Source organism: Haliotis rubra, unplaced genomic scaffold, assembly GCF_003918875.1.
Source record: "Haliotis rubra isolate DU_JTF1 unplaced genomic scaffold, ASM391887v1 Scf99, whole genome shotgun sequence".
Taxonomy (NCBI): domain Eukaryota; kingdom Metazoa; phylum Mollusca; class Gastropoda; order Lepetellida; family Haliotidae; genus Haliotis; species Haliotis rubra.
Genome location: NW_025767734.1, coordinates 602,538 through 625,607, shown reverse-complemented (window position 1 = coordinate 625,607; position 23,070 = coordinate 602,538). Strand labels below are relative to the sequence as shown.

The window sequence follows — 23,070 nt, the reverse complement described above, 5'->3', positions numbered from 1 at the left end:
GTTGTTTACATCCCACAAGGCCACAGAAGAGCGATAGTCATGTTTAGAAGCGGTGTTGGCCCGTTATTAGTAGATATAGGTCGCTACAATAACATGCCTTTAAGGGTGAGAGTGTGTTTTAGCTGTTTGAATGTTGTAGAAGATGAAATGCATGTACTTTTATACTGTCCCTTTATATCAGTCTTTTACAAAATGTCTGTTGGATAAGTGCATAGTTTTAAATGGCAATTTTATATATTTTACAGATGAGGAAATGCTATCGTTTTTAATGTCTAGTCCTATTTTATTTAAATTAACAGCCAAGACCTGCTCTGATATATTAAAGGAACGACGCGTTCACCGTTATCATTAGTTTAATATTTGTAAATTTCTTTGTATATTTCGTATAATTTTATATTTGTAAATAGTCTCTCATAATCCCATAAGGGATGCCTCATTTCATATAACAGTTTGTTTGTTTTTCTTTTTACGATGTTTTTAAATGTACAATGTGAGGTGAGACTTCGAAATAAACAATCTGTCTGTCTGTCTGTCTGTCTATATTGCACCTGGAACATAGTTTCACAATGAACGACACAATGCTATATGTTTATGTAAATGTTTGGTTGATATTTATACCCTTGCAGATACATAGGTATGTATACAAGATACTCAGCGTAGTCGGGAAGTGTGGCCACTGTAGCAGTGAAGTGACTATTACCATCATTATATTTATTTCTATAATCACTGCCTTTGAATTTGTACTCCCCAGCCCCCACCCACCCTATCCCACCCCAACCCACGCTCTCTCTCTCACACACTCTCTCTCCCCGGGGCGGTGGGGTAGTCTCGCGGTTAAAGTGTTCGCTCGTCACGCCGAATACATTGGGTACAATGTGTGAAGCCCATTTCTGGTGTCCCCCGCCGTGATATTGCTGGAATAATGCTAAAGCGGCGTAAAACCAAACTCACTCACTCACTCTCTCCCTCTAAATATAGAGCGCACCGCGTCCTCCTAACCGTCAATAAGTACAATCTATTACACACAACAATGTATATTCGATACGTGTCAGATAATTCATTATGCAGCAACACACAGCCCATTGTGTTATGGCTACATTCTATGGTGATGGAAGTGTTTTCTGCAAACATGAACAGTAATGTTTCCGAGTTGTTCTAATACCGGCTGTCAGTCGGTATTAACAACGCTCTTTGATATGTGGATCTGTCAACAAATACCACTACAGGGTATATACAGTCCAAACACAGTGGTGTAAATCCATTTTCACTGGTGGCCGCAACCATTCACTGTTGCCGTATTTAGGACGGTAACACACTGCTATTATCGACTGCTTTTATACTCCGTTATATGTATAATTCGTATGAGCCTGTGATGGTATTCAGACTGTCGCTATTCAACATTAATCGAACTGGCATCATTTATTTGTCATATTTGATCACAGGTTTTCCTTGAAATAGAATTGATTCCACATGTGTGATTGGAAAGGTTGTTCATAACGATTAACACAGTGATATATTGAGGCTGGTTGACAGTGATGTCCTGTAATTATTCTTCACGTTATCACAACCAGCACTCGGTAAGTCCTTAGTTCTGTCCAAGTTTCTAGTTATTCAACTTTGTCCAACGAAAAATCAGTTTTGCTGACTGTGAAGTTTTATAACGTCTAAAGCTACCCTCGCTTTCTGTTTTACATATTCATATTTCATGCAATCTGAATGGATTGGCAAACAAATTATGATTCGTCTTTGTACTGATCAAGTGTATGATATATTGCATGACATACGAGCTTACGTTTACTGATTTGATGGCAAATAATACGGCATTTAATCTCATAGACTGCGAGATGTGATGAGCCACCGATTAACATTTCGTCTTAAGACCGAATCTAAATGTATGATATAAATATCAGTTCTAATGGTGTAATAATTTGGACAAATAAATAAAGAATGGAAATTCAGCCAGTAGAGTCACATCTTTTGAAAGTTTTCCTTGAAAAACGTTGTTCACACTTCTCAGACAATTCACTATGAGCGCAGCCTATTTGTTACATCATATTTCAATATCAATATTTCGGTGATAGCAAGGCATTTATGCAGCAGTTTAAACTTCGGCTTTCGGATAATCTCAAACAATCATGGTCTGCCACTGTTCATAACCTTTCAGATTCATTTGCTTACAAACGCTTTAAATCATTACTGCATGTAGAAAGCTACCTATCATTATCTATCTCTCCCTATCTAAAATCTCTCCTAGCAAAGTTCAGGTGTAGCAATTTTGGGTTAGGTATAGAGGTAGGAAGATATAATGACATGCCAAAGGCTGACAGAGTCTGTTTTTACTGTAAATTAGATAATATGAACTGTATTGAAGATGAAACACATGTCCTTTTTGATTGTAAATTATATTATGATGCTAGAAACAGGTTTATTACTCCCTTTTTGTATGATAATGTCAGGAAACAAAACATAATACACATACTTAACAGTAAAGATAAAAATATTATCATAAATGTTTGTTAAGTTTTGAAATGTATACATAACACTAGAGCTGCAACTGTGAAAACATAAACCTGTCACTTTTATGTGCGCTTATTTCAACTAATTTTTTTTATTGTGGGCCTTTGGCCTTCATACTGAATAAAATGTCAGTCTGTCTGTCTATTTCAATATCAACAAATGTGTTCAGAGTACAAAGCACATCCTTTGTACAACTATTTTGCAACACGAAGATGAATTCACTTGTTTATATGTCAAAAAAAGTTTGAATGAAAAATCTAACATGAAAACAGCTGTTCATTTTAAGACAAAACCCACATGAAATCTCTAAGGAAACCACAGCAATGTTTTATTTTAGACCTGGAATACCAAGGTTCCTTTCGATGAAATACCGCAAACAGACATTTCGAAGCCCGCTTGTTTGTTGTTTAACGCCGCTTGCCTCAATATTCCAGTTATACGTCAGTGTTAGAGGTAGAGTTTGGTTTTACGCCGCTTTTAGCAATATTCCAGCAACATGGGCTTCACACATTGTACCCATGTGGGGATTCGAACCCGGGTCTTCGGCGTGACGAGCCAACGCTTTAACCATTAGGCTACCCCACCGCCCCGTTAGAGGTAAGAGCAGATAAATTATTTATATAACATATTGTATGATAGTTGCCAGTCCGATATGGAATCCTACAGCGCACATTTGAAGACATTTCTAGAGGTCCATGTTGTGCCATACATAACCGCTGGTAACAGATGGAAGGGGTTATGGGTAACCGAGAATAATGATCGATTGCTAATTTCCTGTGAGGGTTTAGGGCCACAGTATGACTCTATGACTAAGGTTTCCGAAACACTTCTAAAATGGTCGGGTTCAGTGACTTCACTGAGTGTGATCGTTCGTGCTATTCTTTCTCCATAATATCAATCACAGGATTGTCTGGTCCAGACGTTATATAACTGCAATATGTCAACAATCTGACAACAATCAATATAACCATCAAATGCCGATGTATATTTGGAATGGGCCAGTGACATGCCTTTCGTCCAGCCCTAAATAAACATACAATAATTGATATAATTCTGACTTTTCTACAGGTCGCCATGGCACGTTTGCAGCAGACGATCATCGGCATAACTTGGATTGTCGTCTTGTCCTTATTGCTGCTTCCTGAAGTTAGAGCGCAACATTTATTTGTGCGTATCTCCGATGCCGACAGAGCATTCACTTCCGGGACAGTCCTACACACTCAAAAGACACCCAGTGCTATTGCGTGTGGCATTGCATGTCGCCGGCTGGAAACGTGTCTCTCCTTCAACAGTCGACTGGAGTCTGATGCCACATTCACCTGTGACCTCCTATCCGACATCCCGCTGTCTCCCATGACGGACCTGTCTCCTGCCGCAGGGGCAGAGTACTATGAACAGGTGGGATGAGTGACAGAGTTTGGGTTAACCCCGGCTAAACAGTATTTCACTTACACCAAGGCCTGTGTGATTGGCTTGCGAGGATGCCTCGACGTGATGCGTAGACGTCTGGGCCCGGTTGTTCAAAACTCGGTTATCTTTTAACCAGCCGTTAAGTACATTTAACCGACTGTTACCTTATAACAGAGGGTTATCTTGTTGTTCAAAACTCTGTTAACTTTTAACAGGCTGTTAACGTGACGTTAAGTTAACACACCTAAGGACCGTCGCTAACTTTTTAACAGTGTGGTTAACTCGCAAATGGCGTTCATGGCTGACACTGCTTTCATGATGCCAGTTCAGCAAAGAAAGGATAGGGTGTATCGTGGACTGGACTTCGATATTGGAAATTATTCTGACGAAGAGTTACATACAAAACTGTAACTATGCACATCATAGGAACTAAAATACATGTTGTACAAGTACATGATGCCTACGTTTCAACTTTTAACACTTGTGGAAGGTTACTACACTAAATGTGTGAATTTCTTCTGTAAATATTATTCAAACAAACTCTTTCAAAGAATATAACACGTACACCCTATACCCACGTATGATATGATATTGAAAAAGGCTAAATGTAGATAATTAAATTAGTTTCATGAAACAAATATCCGAACGATTACATTATGATACTGAAAGTGTAATCGGCGGGATATGGTGATTGTATATACTCTTATTCTACCGACCTTCACCTCAGAGAAATTGCCAAATACACTCCCTTTTTAAGAAAGAGAAGAAGCCAGAAATGCCGATTATTACCGTTGTCGTTCTGCGTGATTTTGCGTCGGTCATGGCGTCACACAGCACAGAAACTTGACAGTTTCGTGTAAACACATCACATTCCTGTATTGTATCTATTTTTAATTTCCTATTTCTTGCTACTATGCTCTTCTCATGCAAATTGGGTGTCTGAAAATTTGAGAAAATGCTACACAGTGTAAAGTCTGAAATTGTCTTTGTTTACATTTCAAACAGGTGTTGTCTTTCGAGCACAGCATTTGTTTCCACCCACTATATCTTTCGTTTCACTTTATCTAGACACTTGGTATTGGTGACAAAGACCAGTTGTAATTAGATTCTAAAATGTATGAGGAATTTAGTAGGGCTGGGACGAGTAGGAAAAAATGGAATCGAGTACCCGCATGTACGTACCCGAATCAGAATCGAGTACGTACCCGGAAATGTAAGAAATACATTCGGGTCAGTATTCAATCACGATTTGACAGAGATTATTATAGAAAACTTGAACAGTTGGTAATAAGACATTAAAACTGACCTCACGCTATTTACTTTACGACTGTTTAACCAATATAGAGAGTAACACCATTACTTACATTCCTCGTTATAACAACGAACCTTTCGTTCCTGCTGTTACTGTAACTTAACTACTCACTGCTCATGCACAGATAAATTACAGTCATTAAAACTATGCTCCATTAATCGGACAATACCAATGATGTAAAAACCCGTGAATTTCCGGGTTAGTAACCCATGCTTGTCGTATGAGGCGACTAACGGGATCGGGTGGTCAGATTCGCTGACTTGGTTGACATATGTCATCGGTTCCCAATTGCGCACATCGATGCTCATGTTGTTGATCACTGGATTGTCTGGTCCAGACTCGATTCTTTACAGACCGCCGCCATATAGCTGGAATATTGCTGAGTGCAGCGTAAAACTAAACTAAACTCACTCACTCACTCAATGATGTAACTGTGTGTTACGTCAAAAATGAAAAAGACAAGCTATTGTCTGCCCTTGTCATTACAGAGCTCTCTCCCTTTCCGGATACTCGATTCCTAGAAATAGGACTCGATTCCAGCTGTACCCGACCCGGATTCCAGTACCCGAGTACCCGTCCCAGCCTTAGAATTCAGTGATTCATTTGTCGCCGCTGAATATGAAATATAAGTGATGTAATTGGCGTTTCAATACCGGCCTTCGCGAAACGTGATTTTGTAAACACTATCCAATAGGGCGCAAAGTGCACTTGGGTGTTCGTGTGAGTGTATTTATGAAAACATTTGAACACGATTCCAGGTTTATCGGCAACGTTTCAGAATTATTAGTGATTTTATGAAAAACTGATATCATTGTTAATTAATATACTATTTTTGAAAGTCTATACTCCAAGTAATTATCCGATTTTGTTTTGATATGTCCGTCTGGCATCCCTTCCCATTTTAATTATATTTTTACTAATCATTTCAGCAATAGGCCTAATTTCTTTTTCATTCTTCGAATGTTTTAATTGAAGCAAATCATCTTTTAAAAATGCTATATAAATTGACGAAAACTTAGTTAGCGTAAACATTGCTCTCGCAACTGATGTGTAGGAAAAGAAACAAAACATTATTATGTATCTATTTCTGTTGTGAGTGATATGCAGGCCTACTTCGTAGTCACTTTGATTAAATGTTATATTTGAATATCGAAACCTTTTTGTCACAGCGAACACAACACTATCTCTTGTCACATTACACGATCATATTTGGAATTTTTAACTTATTTTATAACAATATCTGAATGCTAATGTTATACACTGATAGGTTCATATAAGGGATACACTGGCACAATAGTATTTCTCTGCCGAATCGTTGCAGCTTTCTATAATACACTTATGAAATATAATACATGTTTTCCGTCCTTGAAGACATTGAAAAGAACTATCTATGCATTAAATGGAGGTTCACCTGATTAATGGGTATCGAGGAAATTATGTTCATCTGCTACAGCGTTCTATAATTCACTTATGAAATATACTCTCCCAAAAAAGAAACGCATCATGAAAATAGCAATTGCATGTAGCAATGAATTAAAACGTGATTCATTTTACAAAAGGTTTTGCTCTGTTTATGAGTCCTAAGTTGTTTATGTTTTGAAACATCACAACAAAACGCACCATCCGTAAAATACCCGTATTTAAAAGCATGATTTTCAATTTCGGCGTGTAGTGTCACAGAATACACAATTCACATGTAATGCACGTAGAAGTTGGGGATCAGATAGTCTCAATGATGGGTATAAAAGGTTGATCGCTGTCTGGCGATTATTCACTGTATTTGGAATATTGTTGACGAACGCAAAATGCCACGTCTAAATGAAGCCAACCGTCATATCGCCATTGGTTTGCTTGAAGGTGGCCAGTCTCAACGTGCAGTTGCCCGACGCAGGAATGTTCACCAAAGCACCATTTCACGGCTCTGGGAGAGATATCGCCGGCAGAATGCGGTAGCAGATGCCCCTCGTAGTGGGCGACCTCGAGCGACCACTGCGGCGCAGGATCGCTACATCCGGGTACATCACCTGCGTCATCGAACAGCTACGGCGACCAGTACCGCTCGACAAATACCCGGATTGAGGAGGCTTTCTGCACAGACCGCCAGGAACAGGTTTCCGTGCCAGAAGACCTTATTTTGGCCCTGTGCTTCGACAACAACATCGTCGACATCGAGTTCAATGGTGCACCAACGTTCAGGCCTGGAACCTACCGAATTGGCGTAGAATCTGGTTCAGTGATGAATCACGATTTCTATTGGAACGACGCGATGGAAGAATGCGGGTGTACAGACGTCGACGTGAACGTTTCGCCGAGGCATGCGTTCCCCAGGTGGACAGATTCGGCCGGGGCAGTGTTATGATGTGGGGAGCGATCACCTGCCGTAGGAGAAGTGATTTGGTGATGATCCAGGGCAACGGTTCTGTGACGAAATCCTACGCCCACACCTCCTTCCAATCATTGAACGCCAGAGGGAGTTGTTTCAACAGGACAATGCCAGGCCCACACAGCACGTCACACTAGAGACTTCCTCCAGAACCACAACATCAATGTGCTCCCCTGGCCCTCAAGATCACCGGACTTAAACCCGATCGAACATCTGTGGGATGCCCTGGACAGACGGGTGCGACGCCGTAACCCTCAGCCCCAGACACTTCAGCAACTCGCACAGGCACTACAGGCAGAGAGTGGGCTGCGATTGGGCAACACGAGATTCTGAGACTTATTCGTTCGATGCCGAGGCGATGCCGTGCAGTTCTGGATGCCCACGGTGGTCACACAAGGTATTGACTTCAGCGCCACCACACGCCTCCATGTGACACTCAAACTGACTTTCCTTGAGTTGGTGCCAAAGACGGATAAGTCTGGATTCCCAGTGTGCAATTTCGCTATATTTCATTAACTCATAAAGCCTACAAGATGTTTCAAAATAAACATAAAAATACAGTTGAATTCCTATATGCGTTTCTTTTTTGGGAGAGTATATAATACATGTTTTCCGACCGTGAAGTCATTAAAAAGAATTACTAGTATGCATTTTCTGCAGTCACTTGTGAATTGAACTAAATGAAGGTGCATCTGATTAATGAGTATCGAGGAAATTATGTTCATCTATAAATTAGACGCAGCTTCATGTTTTTCAAGACATCTTTCCGGAATATGCGTCTGTGAAGGCGTTCAGATAATGACGATATTGCACAGTATTATTCATGAGATTCCTGTCAACAGTAAGGTCGGATAATAGATCGATTTTTATTCAGCAGTGTTGGCCCTGAGGCCTATAGTATAATTACAGTTTGATCTGCTTGCACGCGGTGCTAGTAACATATTAAGTTTCTTTTGGCATTGAATGCATATTTCAGATAAAAGCTAATGGTATTATTGTCACAACATCTATATTGTTTGATGTTAAAAGATTTGGCAATGTGTGTTCATACATTACAATTTTTTTGGAACTATGGGATATATGGAAGCTAACCAGTGACGTTAACCACACTGTTAAACTTTGACGGCGACGTTAGCTAACGGCATGACTAACCATGTTTTGAACAACGCATATTTAACGTTCGGTTACCTAACGGCCGGTTAAGGATTTAACGCGGCCGTTAGGAGTTAACCGGCGGTTAAGATAACCGAGTATTGAACAATCGGGCCCAGAACTGGGATACGACCAGAACTGGGATAAACAGTCCACAATTTCGAAAAAAACCCTATTTACTGCAGCAATGCTCCCTGTTAACTCTAGAACTTAAGGCGATCTATGCGCGGAATAAGATTTAGTTTGTTTTTCTGGGGATACACTAAAAATTATCAGTTACATAATTCCATATTCCTATGCAAATATGTAGCTCACATTTAATTCTCCAATATAGGTTGGAAGCACCTTCAGAGTTTCTTATTAATTTTGTACTCGTCAGTTATTCAATCGTTTATATCGTGTTGCCAATTAGAAAGTCTTTACTATTACGAAACTGATTTTATTTAAGTTGTAGTGACTCCGATCTGATTACGATAGAATTTCGAGGTGTCATAACATGACCACTGCGGCAGCCATATTGCAAGTATCATCAGTTCTGTCACTGATGGGGCGGTGGGGTAGCCTAATGGTTAAAGCGTTGACTCGTCACGCCGAAGACCCGGGTTCGAATCCCCACATGGGTACAATGTGTGAAGCCCATTTCTGGTGTCTCCTGTCGTGATGTTGCGGGAATATTGCTAAAAGCGGCGTAAAACCAAACTCAGTCAGTCAGTCAGTCTGTCACTGATCCATTTCTTCGCGTATCAAAGTGTTTTTCAACATACCTGTTGTTGTGAAACTGTGGAATCACCTTTGACCTTTGTGGTCCTATATTTAGTTCTTGAATGTAAAGAGCAGTGTGGAATGTTTTCTAAACTTCAAGGTACGTCTGTTTGGTGGGGTCTCATTAAATACCTTACTACGGCCGTTTTGATGTCATCACATTTGGAATGTTTCATCTGATCTGTAACAATCAAGTCAGCTACATTTCCGAGGGTATTTTTCAGACATGTCAACCCTTCCTCAATCCAACGACAGCTGCAGAGGTCAAGGAAATGGGTGTGGTTAATACCGGCCTCGTGTACGTGGCGAGTAACAACGGCCTCGACGTGACAATCGTCAACATGTCTGCCACCTATGAGATACTTTCTGTGTCCCAAGTGGCCACGGTGGCACAGATGAGCAGCGGGAAGTTTACACAGATACATGGTATGGCTAAAGTCCATCTGGGGAACGGAACCGACCTTGAAGTCTTCATAATAGGTACTGTACTTCATACGTGATGTATACATTATAACTTCTCTATATACTAATTCACAAACCAGAAAATCGTGCGCGTTAGACACACGTGCCCCGTCAATCAAACAGTTCGGCAATGAGGAGAATCAAGTATCATTATCAGACAAATACCAATAGTTTGGGCCACTTTAGCCTCTTCTATACTAGTAGCTTGCGCCTGCATAGGCGGATCCAGGAATATTCAAAGTGTGTGTGCGCGCGCGCGTGTGCGTGCGAGCGTGCGTGTTTTCAGGGAGGTTGAACCCCCTGAAGCCCACCTTGGCTCCGCCAATGTAAAACATTAATTTCAATGTGGTCTGCATCCTCGCTAATCGCCAGGGTATACGTTACGATCACTCTCCACTATACCCTGGATGCATCCACGGCTTGGCCCGATGATTATATTACCTCTCTTTGCTGGCTCCGCATTCTCACAGTAGCCAATCAGTTTAGCAGCCGTTACATCCGAGCTTGCCAGTGTCAACACAAATAGCGGTCGCAGTCGCGAAGGTTTGTTCGCAGTGCCACTCAGATTTTTGAGGAAATAATACAGACAAATTGACAGATCTAAAACTTTAAAAATATTTTTTTTAAAAACTCCTTCCAACTCTTTCGGAGTACCTCTGCATCAATTGTGTTGCCAAGTTTAAACGGTTAGATAAGTTAAGAATCGAAAGTAAGTTGTGATTGGTTCGCTCAACTTCCCACCTGATTGGATTAACAAGCCAGCCAAGGGAGGTAATAAAATCATCGGGCCAAGCCGTGGATGCATCCAGGGTATAGTGGAGAGTGATCGTAACGTATACCCTGGAGATTATCGTGGATGTGTGGTCTGTAGTCATTTTCAAAAATGTGTGTGTGTGTGTGTGTGTGTGTTCGAACTCGAACCCTCTCTTGATCCGCCAATGGCCTGTCTCAAACTTAAAGGCGGTCATCGAGTGCCGGTTAATCTCACAACGAAGCTTACTTTATCATTATGTGCCTCAAGGGATCACAAGTTCTCCACTAATACGTACAGCTAACCCAGATAAGGTCACGTGATACTTGGGGCATCGCTAAGTTTCTGCGATAAAATAACTGAAATAAACCAACCCCTCCACGTCCTCCTATGCATATCCGTTTAGTTCTGATAATGTAAGTGGTTGATGGGCGCATCTGTGTGCATTCATTTCCATTGTTGTTTAACGTCGTTATGTCATGTGGATTTGTCATTGATACCAACAAGTGTTTGCTAATCAGGCTTCGTATCTACAGGGTCTGATGTCAGGTGCACTTTCGAGATACCAGACCTGGAGCCGTGTTTCACATCCCGTCAATTGCCTATGCCCACCATCTTTGGTACCGATGACATCACGGCTTTGTTAGAAACCAAGACCCATGTCGGATTGATGGCGTTCAGCTACTCTAAGATCCTCATCGTTGACATCTTGTCTCCCGGAACTTGGGTCGTCAACACGACCATCGACCTGTCTCCTGGCAACCAGCCGCCCGGATGGACGAACATCCCACGAGGACTGGTTGGTGCCGCTTGGCTCGTCAGGGAAGACACCACGGCGGTGTACGTCTACGACACGGCGTTGCTGATAACCAAACATTACTACGTTGTGTACGACTTCCCCAACGATAGGATACTGAAGAGGGGCCACCTGTGTGCAACAGATTAAGAAAGTACTATCGTAAAATCAGACAAATGGTTTGTTTTCTCTTATAAATTAATAAACAACTAGAAGAAGGAACCGTCCATAATCTATGCCTAGGATGATGATGATTTTTATGGAGAAGCATGTACAAAGTGAATTCCTCCCCTACCCCCACCCCCATTAAAATGTATGTACAAAATAAGTACCTGCATGTCATGTACAAAATCAATGACCCCCCCTCTCCTTCCCATAGTTTCTAAGCATAATTGTAAACATAAATTTATGTACAAAATTGCTGCCAAATTACGAGTGTACAGAATTGCCCCCTCCAGCTTCACAGAACAAAATGGGTGCCCCCCCCTCCTTAAAATCAACATCACCCCCCTAGCCATAAATTATTAACGGTCCCTAAAACTGAAATATTCAATAACTACAGCATCATCTACCTATTTCTCTTTGATTGTTTGCCTATGCTATGTGCCATTTCAACCGAGAACATTTCACAGTACGAATGGAACATGCGATAAAGGTTAAAGATCGAAATCTTAACTATGACTCCAGAAACCTGCAATTGTAACCTCATTTTAGTAATAAATACAATTTATTCACATGTCAGTGTTATGAAATGCAGTCAAACACCATTGTGTCGAACTATCATGTGTCGAACGGTCAGTTGTCTCTAGGTACAGTGCACTCTGTCTAATTCGGACTAAGACTAACATATTCGGACTAAGACTAACATATTCGGACTAACATAAACTCACTCATTCAGACTTACGGCGGATGGCTGCATTGGTTGCTAATTATTGTCATCCTCGAGGTCCGCACACATATGCCGCAGATGTGGAGTGCCTGGCTGTAACAAGTTCCCAAACTCACCCATACTCAAACCCACCAGGAACAAACAATGACTGTAACAAGTTCCCACCCTCAACTCTACTCAAACCCACCCGGAACAAACAATGACTGTAACAAGTTCCCATCCTCACCCATACTCAAACCCACCCGGAACAAACAATGACTGTAACAAGTTCCCATACTCACCCATACTCAAACCCACCCGGAACAAACAATGACTGTAATAAGTTCCCACCCGAAACTCAACTCAAACCCACCCGGAACAAACAATGTCTGTAACAAGTTCCCATCCTCACTCATACTCAAACCAACCCGGAACAAACAATGACTGTAATAAGTTCCCACCCGAAACTCTACTCAAACCCACCCGGAACAAACAATGACTGTAACAAGTTCCCATACTCACCCATACTCAAACCCACCTGTAAAACACGAAGGCTGTAACATACTCCCACCTTAGCCCCAGTTCGAACCCTAGAACATACAATGGCGGTAACCTATTCCCATGTTAGTCCCTATTGGAATTCGAATGGAACACACTATGGCGGTAACAAGACCCGATATAAGCCTCTACTAACATCAGACAATGCTATTTAGAAAGTGGTCAATATCTTATGTTTGTGATCACACCTTAAAGGGCCAGTTCTAAAAGGCATTGTGTGTTCACACCACGGACCATGGGAGAGGTGCCAATTTCGACTTGTCAGGGGGGTACCTGGTGTCAGACTTCCATTTTTGCAAGTGTCGGTGGTTGAGTGGGTTAGACTTTGTGTGCTTCCGATTACTTGGCTGACTCTGAATATGTGCGTTTAAAATCCGGATGGGACTCATCTTCCCCTGAGTGTGATTCCAAATGTAAGATATGTTTTTCCATTTAAGACCTGGAACTCAGACACTTGAGGCTTCAAATTCCTACCTCAGCCACTACTCGAACTCCACTTGAATTCAGACAGGAAAGTAAGCACAACCCCACTGAGCAGGTGCTCGAACCTCTCCATGGATATACGTCACCTGTTCACCCCACTACATACGCCAGTCACGTGATGATAAAAGCACGGCCGTGCGTATGAAATCAATGAATCTTGCACCAGAAATTCTGCTCTTTTACTGGACTGAACAGTCAAACAACATTATGTCTGCCTGACTTTCCGAACATAATGTAATGCTATTGTAAATTATCATGCTGCACCTATAATTGTCACGTCAGCCGGCCACTCAGTTCGTATTACTTCGTAAAACTTTCTCTCATATCAAATATTTAGCCGTATGCTTTCACAAACGACTTGTCTACTCCATGTGAGTACTTTTGTCTCGAATGTTTCAAATTGCTCTGTATTTTCTTCCCAGGTTCGCTGGTGCATGCGTAAAATATTTAGTTGCGCATGCGTTCTACTTTGATCAGTTGTTTTCGAAGGGCCATTATGGTGCACGCATTGACTGCGTAGCGCTTCTCTCGTCTGACACACACACTTTTCATGTTCAAGCTGTACAGAGTGTACTTGCTGTATCTACAGACCTGGAAATAACCGGTGAGTGGAAGGTAGTCTACCCATACTTTGTATCCATTTACATGTGATATAAAAAGGTTGTGAATTGTCCGTCTGCTGCATCTCATGGTAGGTTAGACCTGGCCATTATGGTCTTCACCAATATTAACTACCTTGTACTACCCATTTTCCAATCTGATTTTCACCAAATGTGAAGTTTCTTATTTGTTCAGTATATAAAGTAGCGATATTTGCTTCATGTGGGTCATCGACTGAAGCATCATTTATATTTGAGTTGTTTGCCATTGTCACATTCAGAAGTTAATGTTACCAGGGGTCCAGTGGTCTCCAACTTCCAATTCTTTGAAGTTGGTGAGCAATCACAGCGGTTAAGTCGAACCCACTAAAAGAATGTTTGAGCCTACCGTGATTGGCTGCGCTTTTAGACCACGTGGCCATTCACGTGGCCTTAGTTTAAGATCCTCCTTGGATGTAATCTAAACTCCACTAATCTGCCCTTAGTCACCATCGACCTGCTGATTTTAATATCTTGTGAAACCATAGTTGACAGTTTTCATATTCAATATGGAGTATTGGACTTACCAGCCACGTTCGTGTTCAACATAGCAGCACGATGCACTTAGTCATTACTAGCGAAATCAGAGAAATGACATATGTCCATAAAACAATACACACAAAACAGAAATTGATTTATTTTCCTTGTTTACAGTTCACATAACGACATGAAGACCTTGACCCCTCTCACGCTGCTTGCATTCCTATGGCTGTCAAGGAAAGTCACCGGCTTTTCTCAAAGTTTCTTTGTGCGCATTTCCGATACCGACAGATCCTTCACTTCCGGTACTGTCATAGGGACAATGAACGTACCCAGTCGTAGTAATTGCATCACAGAATGCCTTCGCATTGGGAGCTGCCTCGCAGTCAACATTGGACCGGAAGCAGATAATGCCGTCACGTGTGACCTTCTGTCTGACATCCCAGTCTCCCCTATGAGGAACCTGACTGTTACACCAGGGATTGACTACTTTGAAAAGGTGGGTACTTGAGACAATATGTCAGCAATATGTCGGCGATACACGAAAGCTTGAGTGAGTGAGTGAGTTTGCTTTTACGCCGCTATTAGCAATATTCCAGCAATATCACGGTGGGGGACACCAGGAATGGGCTTAACACATTGATCCCATGTGGGGAATCGAACCCGGGTCTTCGGCGTGACGAGCGAACGCCTTAACCACTAGGCTACCCCACCGCCCCACGAAAGCTTGAAGCCAAGCTGCAAGTTGAACATGACAAAATACGTCACGCTGGGATTATTTTTCTCTCACGGCACGACACATGCCCCATTTCAGAACAGTGTATAGGCATATCTTTCAAGTCTCCCGTACTCCGTATATCAGAGACTGACAATTTCCACATTATCCCAGCAAATGCTCACAACATGTCAAAACACTTTGAAAGCTTCACCGAGGCTTTGAATGTTACATTAGGGATGGGTATTGCAGAGAATATTCATATTGCGATATATTGTGATGCGAAAGCATGTATTGCGTGAAGTATTTTTAAAACCTACTTAAAAAACTACTTATAATCCAGTTACTGCTTGATTTATAGAGCAAAAACACAACAAAATCACTTTGCTTGATTAAGCTTTAATAACAAATTTTAATCATGTTAAGATAAAAATGTGAATAATACACTCTCCCAAAAAAGAAACGCATCATGAAAATAGCAATTTCACGTAGCAATGAATAAAAACGTGATTCATTTTACAAAAGGTTTTGCTCTGTTTATGAGTCCTATGGTGTTTATGTTTTGAGGCATCACAACAAAACGCACCATGCGTAAAACACCCGTATTTAACAGCATGATTTTCAATTCCGGCGTGTAGTGTCACAGAATACACAATTCACATACAATGCACGTGAAAGTTGGGGATCCGATAGTCTCAATGATGGGAATAAAAGGTTGATTGCTGTCTGTCGATTATTTACTGTATTTGGAATATTGTTGACGAACGCAAAATGCCACGTCTAAGTGAAGCCAACCGTCATATCGCCATTGGTTTGCTTGAAGCTGACCAGTCTCAACGTGCAGTTGCCCGACGCAGGAATGTTCATCAAAGCACCATTTCACGGCTCTGGGAGAGATATCGCCGGCAGAATGCGGTAGCAGATACCCCTCGTAGTGGGCGACCTCGAGCGACCACTGCGGCGCAGGATCGCTTCATCCGGGTACATCACCTGCGTCATCGAACAGCTACGGCGACCAGTACCGCTCGACAAATACCCGGATTGAGGAGGCTTTCTGCACAGACCGTCAGAAACAGGTTGGGAGAGGCTAGTTTACGTGCCAGAAGACCCTACTTTGGCCCTGTGCTTCGACAACAACATCGTCGACATCGAGTTCAATGGTGTACCAACGTTCAGGCCTGGAACCTACCGAATTGGCGTAGAATCTGGTTCAGTGATGAATCACGATTTCTATTGGAACGACGCGATGGAAGAATGCGGGTGTACAGACGTCGACGTGAACGTTTCGCCGACGCTTGCGTTCCCCAGGTGGACAGATTCGGCCGGGGGAGTGGTATGACGTGGGGAGCTATCACCTGCCGTAGGAGAAGTGATTTGGTGATGATCCAGGGCAACCTGACAGCACAACGGTACTGTGACGAAATCCTACGCCCATACCTCCTTCCAATCATTGAACAGCCAGAGGGAGTTGTTTCAATAGGACAATGCCAGGCCCCACACAGCACGTCACACTAGAGACTTCCTCCAGAACCACAACATCAATGTGCTCCCCTGGCCCTCAAGATCACCGGACTTAAACCCGATCGAACATCTGTGGGATGCCCTGGACAGACGGGTGCGACGCCGTAACCCTCAGCCCAAGACTCTTCAGCAACTCGCACAGGCACTACAGGCAGAGTGGGCTGCGATTGCGAGATTCTGAGACTAATTCGCTCGATGCCGAGGCGATGCTGTGCAGTTCTGGATGCCCACGGTGGTCACACGAGGTATTGACTTCAGCGCCACCACACGACTTTCCTCGAGTTGGTGCCAAAGGCGGATAAGTCTGCATTCCCAGTGTGCAATTTCGCTATATTTCATTTACTCAAAAACCTACAAGATGTTTCAAAATTAACATAAAATACAGTTGAAATTCCTATATGCGTTTCTTTTTTTGGAGAGTATATTTGGCACAAATGAAACAAGGAAATATCCGAAGATTTCCGAGTGTTACGACGTTTTCAAAATACCGGTTTTCGATCAGCGTATCGCAATACGTATCGTTTTCATGTCTGAACCGGTAAATACCCGTAAACCGGTTATATTGCGAAGCCCTAGTTGTAACCTTGATTATACAAACTTAGAGCAAGAGTTATCTCCCGAACATCTTCCTCGAAAGATTATACAGGATTGTACAAAAGTCGTCAAAAGTGAATTATGAATTTAGATACTTAAGGCCTGACCTGATGGAATTTTTCGTCAAAAAGGGAAAGTTGCACCCATCCCCTTTGTCATGCAGTCTTGCAGACAGGTTTTGCCACTCCTAATCTACTGAGTATTGAATAGTGGTAGACACTAAAGTACTGGCAATAGAAAAAAAACTGATTTTAGGCTGTTACTCTATGTCCCTAAAATTGACAAATTTATAAAAGGCATATATCGAAATAACCCACATCGGCCTAACTGGGCATTCAGTAGGATGCGTAATAGGATATCCAGAAAAGCATGTTTACTCGTAAAACCGGGCAAAACTTACAAAAAATATTAATAGCTGCTCAAAACAGTAGATCGGACTATAGATGACAATTAGGCCGCTCAGCCAGGTATGACGAAGGACCGTCGAATCACCTGGCATGAAATGCAAGTCTTGCCTACAAGCACCAGGGGTCATCTCATCTCATCTCATTTTCATGTGTGTTGACTATGTCTCATCTATTGATTAATATCTATAGATATAACGTTTATGTTGAGATGTGTAAAAGGGTATGATACACATGGAAAAGCTTAAATCAGCCATCGTATTCAATGTCTCAAAATATATAGGTGGCATGACCACCCAAAGATCGACAGAACTGGATATTATTTGTAAATAGTTATGACATGTCGTTTGCTTCCCCTAAAGGAATATCTTATCTCAGTTTTTATCTTTATCCCCCAGCCCGACCCCAACCACCGTCTGCGACACCCGTCCTAGATTTGCTTTTGAGACGACCCCTCCTACCTGTTTCTTTTTATAGTGAAAGTGAGACTCCATGGTAGCTACATCCTTCATAGTTTCAGTATTAAAGTTATTATATTTTACGCCACCTATCGTTTATAATGAAGCTAAGTTTAATTTAAAAATGGACATTTAAAAATTGCCCTTTGTAATATAATATCATCACACACTAATTTGCATAAAGACATGGTCTGTTCCAAATAAGTCCGCATTGCTCATTTCTGCACTAATCTCTCCTCAGTAAAGTCCTTTTTCTACGTTTCCTATCTCCCTACCACTGAGACTGTAGTTAGGCCAAACTTAGTTTTACAGATATTTCACACTTACACATATTAACTTACTACATAAATTGTAGATATCAATGCGAAAAATCAGTTTCTTTCTATTTCCGACAGTACTTTAGTGACATCCGTTAAAAATTACGTAATCCTTTGAGTTTTTTCTCTCTAAAATTTACATTTAATAATTTCCATTCTAAACACTGTGAATATATACATGTAGAACGTCCTTGCTTAATCTTGAGATAAGGATTTACTCGTACGTTAGCTATCAATGTCTGGCTCAGTGTGGAATCCAGAACAAAAGAGGAATGTACATGTCATCAGGTAATACACTTTGACATTGATAGTACGGTTGTCATGGTGAATTAATTCTCAGTTAAAGATTGCATTAAAGATACGTCACTGACACCCACTACTTTGACAAACCGTTAATGTTACTTGAACTTACTTGCAAGCAACTTCCGGTTGTGCATCAATCTCTTCTTATGCTCCTACACAGACATGTCAGACGATGTTTTATCCCACGATGGCGACAGTATATCTGACTGAAGGATACAAGGTCGTCCAGAACTCCATCCTCATCGACGACAACCGCGGCAGGACGTACGTCTTCAACCTTTCCGATACTTACGAAACATCCAGCCTTGAGTATGAAAGCACGGGAAGCAGTTCAGACCAGAGGCAGAGCATGGCTGGTATTATATTGGCGGACGGAGTGCGGGAAGTCAGTGTGATTGGTAAGTGATGGCAGCAGTTGCTGGATTCCTCTTTCTCAGCACTCTGTTGGGTGAGTGAGTGTGTAAGTGTGTTAGGTTTAACGCAAAGTATTAGTAAGCAATGTCACCAGAAATTAACCTCGCTTTCACAACATTATAATGATGGAGTTTTGATTGGTGGAATTTTGGATTGATGTTGGTTCATTGTATGTGTATTACGTACGTTTCAAGTAGGCGACCATATTAAGGACTTCTTAAGTGCTTCTCTTTGATATTTTCGATATTCGTGTCACATGCTATTTGGTTGATTGCAACAAGATCGCCGAACAACCTCGGCCATAGCAAGCTATGCGTTCCTAAAGCAATCATTTGAATATTCGTGTCTCTTGCATTACTGGATTAAAGATATGAAGATTGACCATCATGTTTATTCTGGAGTAAAACAGTAGGAACTGAAGTCCAACGCTGCTTAGAACAGAATTTCAGCTATTACCCCATCCATATTTAGTCACATTCACAGCAAGCTTGGCGTCCGATCGTGACGCGAAATCCCCACACAATTATTATGCCCTATAAACCTTTCGGATGAAATAAACGTTGATTTGGAACTGTTTACATACATGCGCAAACACTCCACTACCAACCCCGACAAATATACACACGTAACAATGGCGTTCCTTTGTATTCAGATGGTATGGTACGCTGCCTCCATCACCCATATTCTGACTCGCCTCCTACACCTTGTTCTGGTCTGAAACCCGTGACGTCCATCTTTGGAACTGATGACATCAACGCTCTCCTGCAACGGTATGACGGCAACGTGCTTCTCGGCTTCGGTCATTCCCAGGTGACCATGGTAAATGTCACCCTCAACGAAACCTGGCCAGTTGTAGGTACCATCGACCTGTCTCCAGGCAACCAGACACCCGGATGGACAGACATACCCCGGGGAGTGGTTGCGGCTGCATGGTTCGTCAAACAACCAAATTCTTTCAGCACTGCAATCTTGATAACCCGACACTACTACGTCGTGTACGACTTCGTCAACGACGCCATTCTGAAGAGAGGCCACCTGTGTCCCGTCATCGTGTCCTAGGCTGCAGCGTTGAAGCTGTCCACTGCACATGACGTCCAACTGCAGAAGTTGTATGACCATTTTGGTGACGCGCTTTCCGTCCACCCTTTGTCCTCTAACACAACAAAGATAGTAAGAAGTAACACGTCCTAAGTTCCTGTCCTGTAAATAATAAAAATCTAATATGTTTATGCCTCAAAAAAGAGAAACGGATGAACTGGAACTGTGTATCATTTAACTGTTACCATTATGTGCACTTTAATATGGTCAGTTTTTCTCAATAACTGCTGTACCCAGCTTGTTGATACTTCTCGTATGTATTTGTGATCATTCTTCAATTTTCGGGAGCCTTATATCATGTACGCGAGAAATGCCCGATGCCATAATTGTAAATGTTGCTGTGTTTGGCCGCAATGCTCCAGCGTGGCTTGGCTATTGCCTTTCACTCACATTTTTGGTATTATTCTACCCGCACAAATCACTTCCGATACTTTTGCGTTTTGGTCTTTCTTTGTAGAGGATATTTGAAAAGTTAACCATATTTTGTTGCCCGTGAAAACCAACCGTATATTGATGGTAGCACTATTTTGGTGAAGAAAGATAGCTTCGACGGAAGCACTGTCAAGGCATTTTTCCTTTGACCCCATTTTGAGTCTTCATGTCAGTAACATAACTGATGAGGCAAAGGCTTTCGCACGTCCAGATTGGATACTAATCGTCGGTCGTGCGTTTTGTTGACCAAATCTCGGTAAGTTGATTACGCCCCTTCCTGATGAGGATATTTGGTTTTTACAAATATATATACAAATATATATATTTACGGCAATATTTTGCCTTTTTGTTTCTAGTTCCACTCCACTGTATATAGTCTATCGAAGTCCACCATCGTTTAAGATTCCACCTGTGACGTTGTTGTACACTGATTAGCATTTATTAACATCTTATATGTTTAGATTACTTGAAGTTTTTGGGTAGCCAAGGCATTTTTCCTTTGACCCCATTTTGAGTCATTTTTCCTTTGACCCCATTTTGAGTCTTCATGTCAGTAGCATAACTGATGAGGCAAAGGCTTTCGCAGGTCCAGATTGGATAATAATCGTGGGTCGTGCGTTTTGTTGACCAAATCTCGGTAAGTTGAGTACGCCCCTTCGTTTGATGCTCATTATATTTCTGCTTCCGATTCGAACGAACTGGACATTAGGTCGAGTGACATTAGGTCGAGTGACTTTTTCAGACAGCATTGTTTATTGCAATTTATCGCGGTTAGATGGGTGTAAGTTTTGGTAACGTCACAAATACATTGATAATGTTTTACATGTCTTTTGTAAGTGAGTTAGATGTATTGCCGTCGTTCATTGGATTAGCGAGAAAGCTGCAAATGAGGATATTTGGTTTTTACAAATATATATATTTACGGCAATATTTTGCCTTTTTGTTTCTAGTTCCACTCCACTGTATATAGTCTATCGAAGTCCACCATCGTTTAAGATTCCACCTGTGACGTTGTTGTACACCGATTTGTATTTATTAACATCTTATATGTTTAGATTACTTGAAGTTTTTGGGTACAGCATGTATATAAATGCACACTATTTGTTTGATATGACGGAGTATAAAGTATTTGTTGGTTGGTTTGTATAGTTACGGAAACTCACTATGGTTTACTTAGTTTTTATGCAATAAATTAAAAGATATCATGAAATTATTTATTCAAATATGAAATGACAAGGTATAAATCATAGTTCAATAAATGTATGTTGCACTCCGGACAGATTCACTTCTACTTTCTGTATGGAGAGCTTGCAGTGTTGTGGTTGCTCAGAAATTAATTATGTGTGTCAACCTGAGGGGGTGTTCCCAAAGGGTCAAGGTCTGACTTTGGTACCACTCCTGATGCTCATTCTTGGTCTCGTCAGTTGTTAAACCGTACAGGCATATGGTGCTGGCAAACATAGCAACCGTTATCAATCTGGGATTCAAACCAACGATCAATGCTTCCTGGATGGGAACTGAGCGACTTAATCAACTGGGCCTTCGGGAGAGCATCTCCAGCATCATCACGGCGGACTCTATGTAGCTATGTAGGAATATCCCCTTACTTGTTTTTGTTTTAAATAGTATGTAATTATATAATGTGCAGTGGTACATTGTCAGACAATTTACGAGGGCTTCAAAGGTATTAACCTCCCCATTCAATCGATTCGCTCTTCAGTAGTAGAATTTTATGTCATAATATTGTTTATCAGTCCTTGTCAAACGTACGGATCACATCTTATCACAGCCGGACACTTCATCAGGGATTATGCTGAGTCTGGTTTATTATCATTTGGAGACAGTAGGCTATGGAAAAGGGCGAGTTCTGCCGAATGGGTTAAAATCTTACAGGGGCGATTCAGTCGGGCAATACGCATGGGGGCATTTGCATATGACTCTCAATTTATACAACTAAATTGAGATATGTAAAGGGTAGTTTCTCGTGCGTGGATTCATGTGTGAGGCAGTATCCTACTGAATACGAGTGTGGGTGCTGCATCACAGGACGAACTGAGCATTATCTGCCCTTACAAACTTGAGGAATTTGTCAAAGTATTCTGAAACCCTCAGAACAGACAACGATATAGTTCATTATATTTCTATTTATTTGTTTGATAATATTACTCCAAAATGTTCATGTTTTCTCAGGTATTTAATTTGAGTGACTGGTGTTTAATGACACACTCGGCAATAAACCAGC

At 41.6% G+C, this 23,070-nt stretch overlaps 2 protein-coding genes across 3 annotated transcripts; both read left to right on the top strand.

The window, feature by feature from the left end:
• Nucleotides 1–3,537: 3,537 nt before the first annotated feature.
• LOC124265700 lies at nt 3,538–12,281 on the top strand. The gene is made up of 3 exons (XM_046700502.1): nt 3,538–3,915; nt 9,761–10,016; nt 11,286–12,281. Exons 1-3 carry the CDS (start codon nt 3,592–3,594, stop codon nt 11,693–11,695), a joined length of 990 nt encoding a protein of 329 aa, XP_046556458.1. The 5' UTR covers nt 3,538–3,591; the 3' UTR covers nt 11,696–12,281.
• A 1,676-nt stretch (nt 12,282–13,957) lies between these two features.
• Nucleotides 13,958–21,099, top strand: LOC124265659. Of its 2 annotated transcripts, none has more exons than XM_046700456.1 (4): nt 13,958–14,058; nt 14,747–15,071; nt 19,045–19,282; nt 19,951–21,099. In XM_046700456.1, exons 2-4 carry the CDS (start codon nt 14,760–14,762, stop codon nt 20,355–20,357), a joined length of 957 nt encoding a protein of 318 aa, XP_046556412.1. In that variant the 5' UTR covers nt 13,958–14,058; nt 14,747–14,759; the 3' UTR covers nt 20,358–21,099. The 2 variants fall into 2 exon arrangements, with proteins under 2 accessions (XP_046556412.1, XP_046556413.1); XM_046700457.1 differs by having other exon boundaries at nt 13,958–14,069.
• The last annotated feature ends 1,971 nt before the right edge of the window (nt 21,100–23,070 follow it).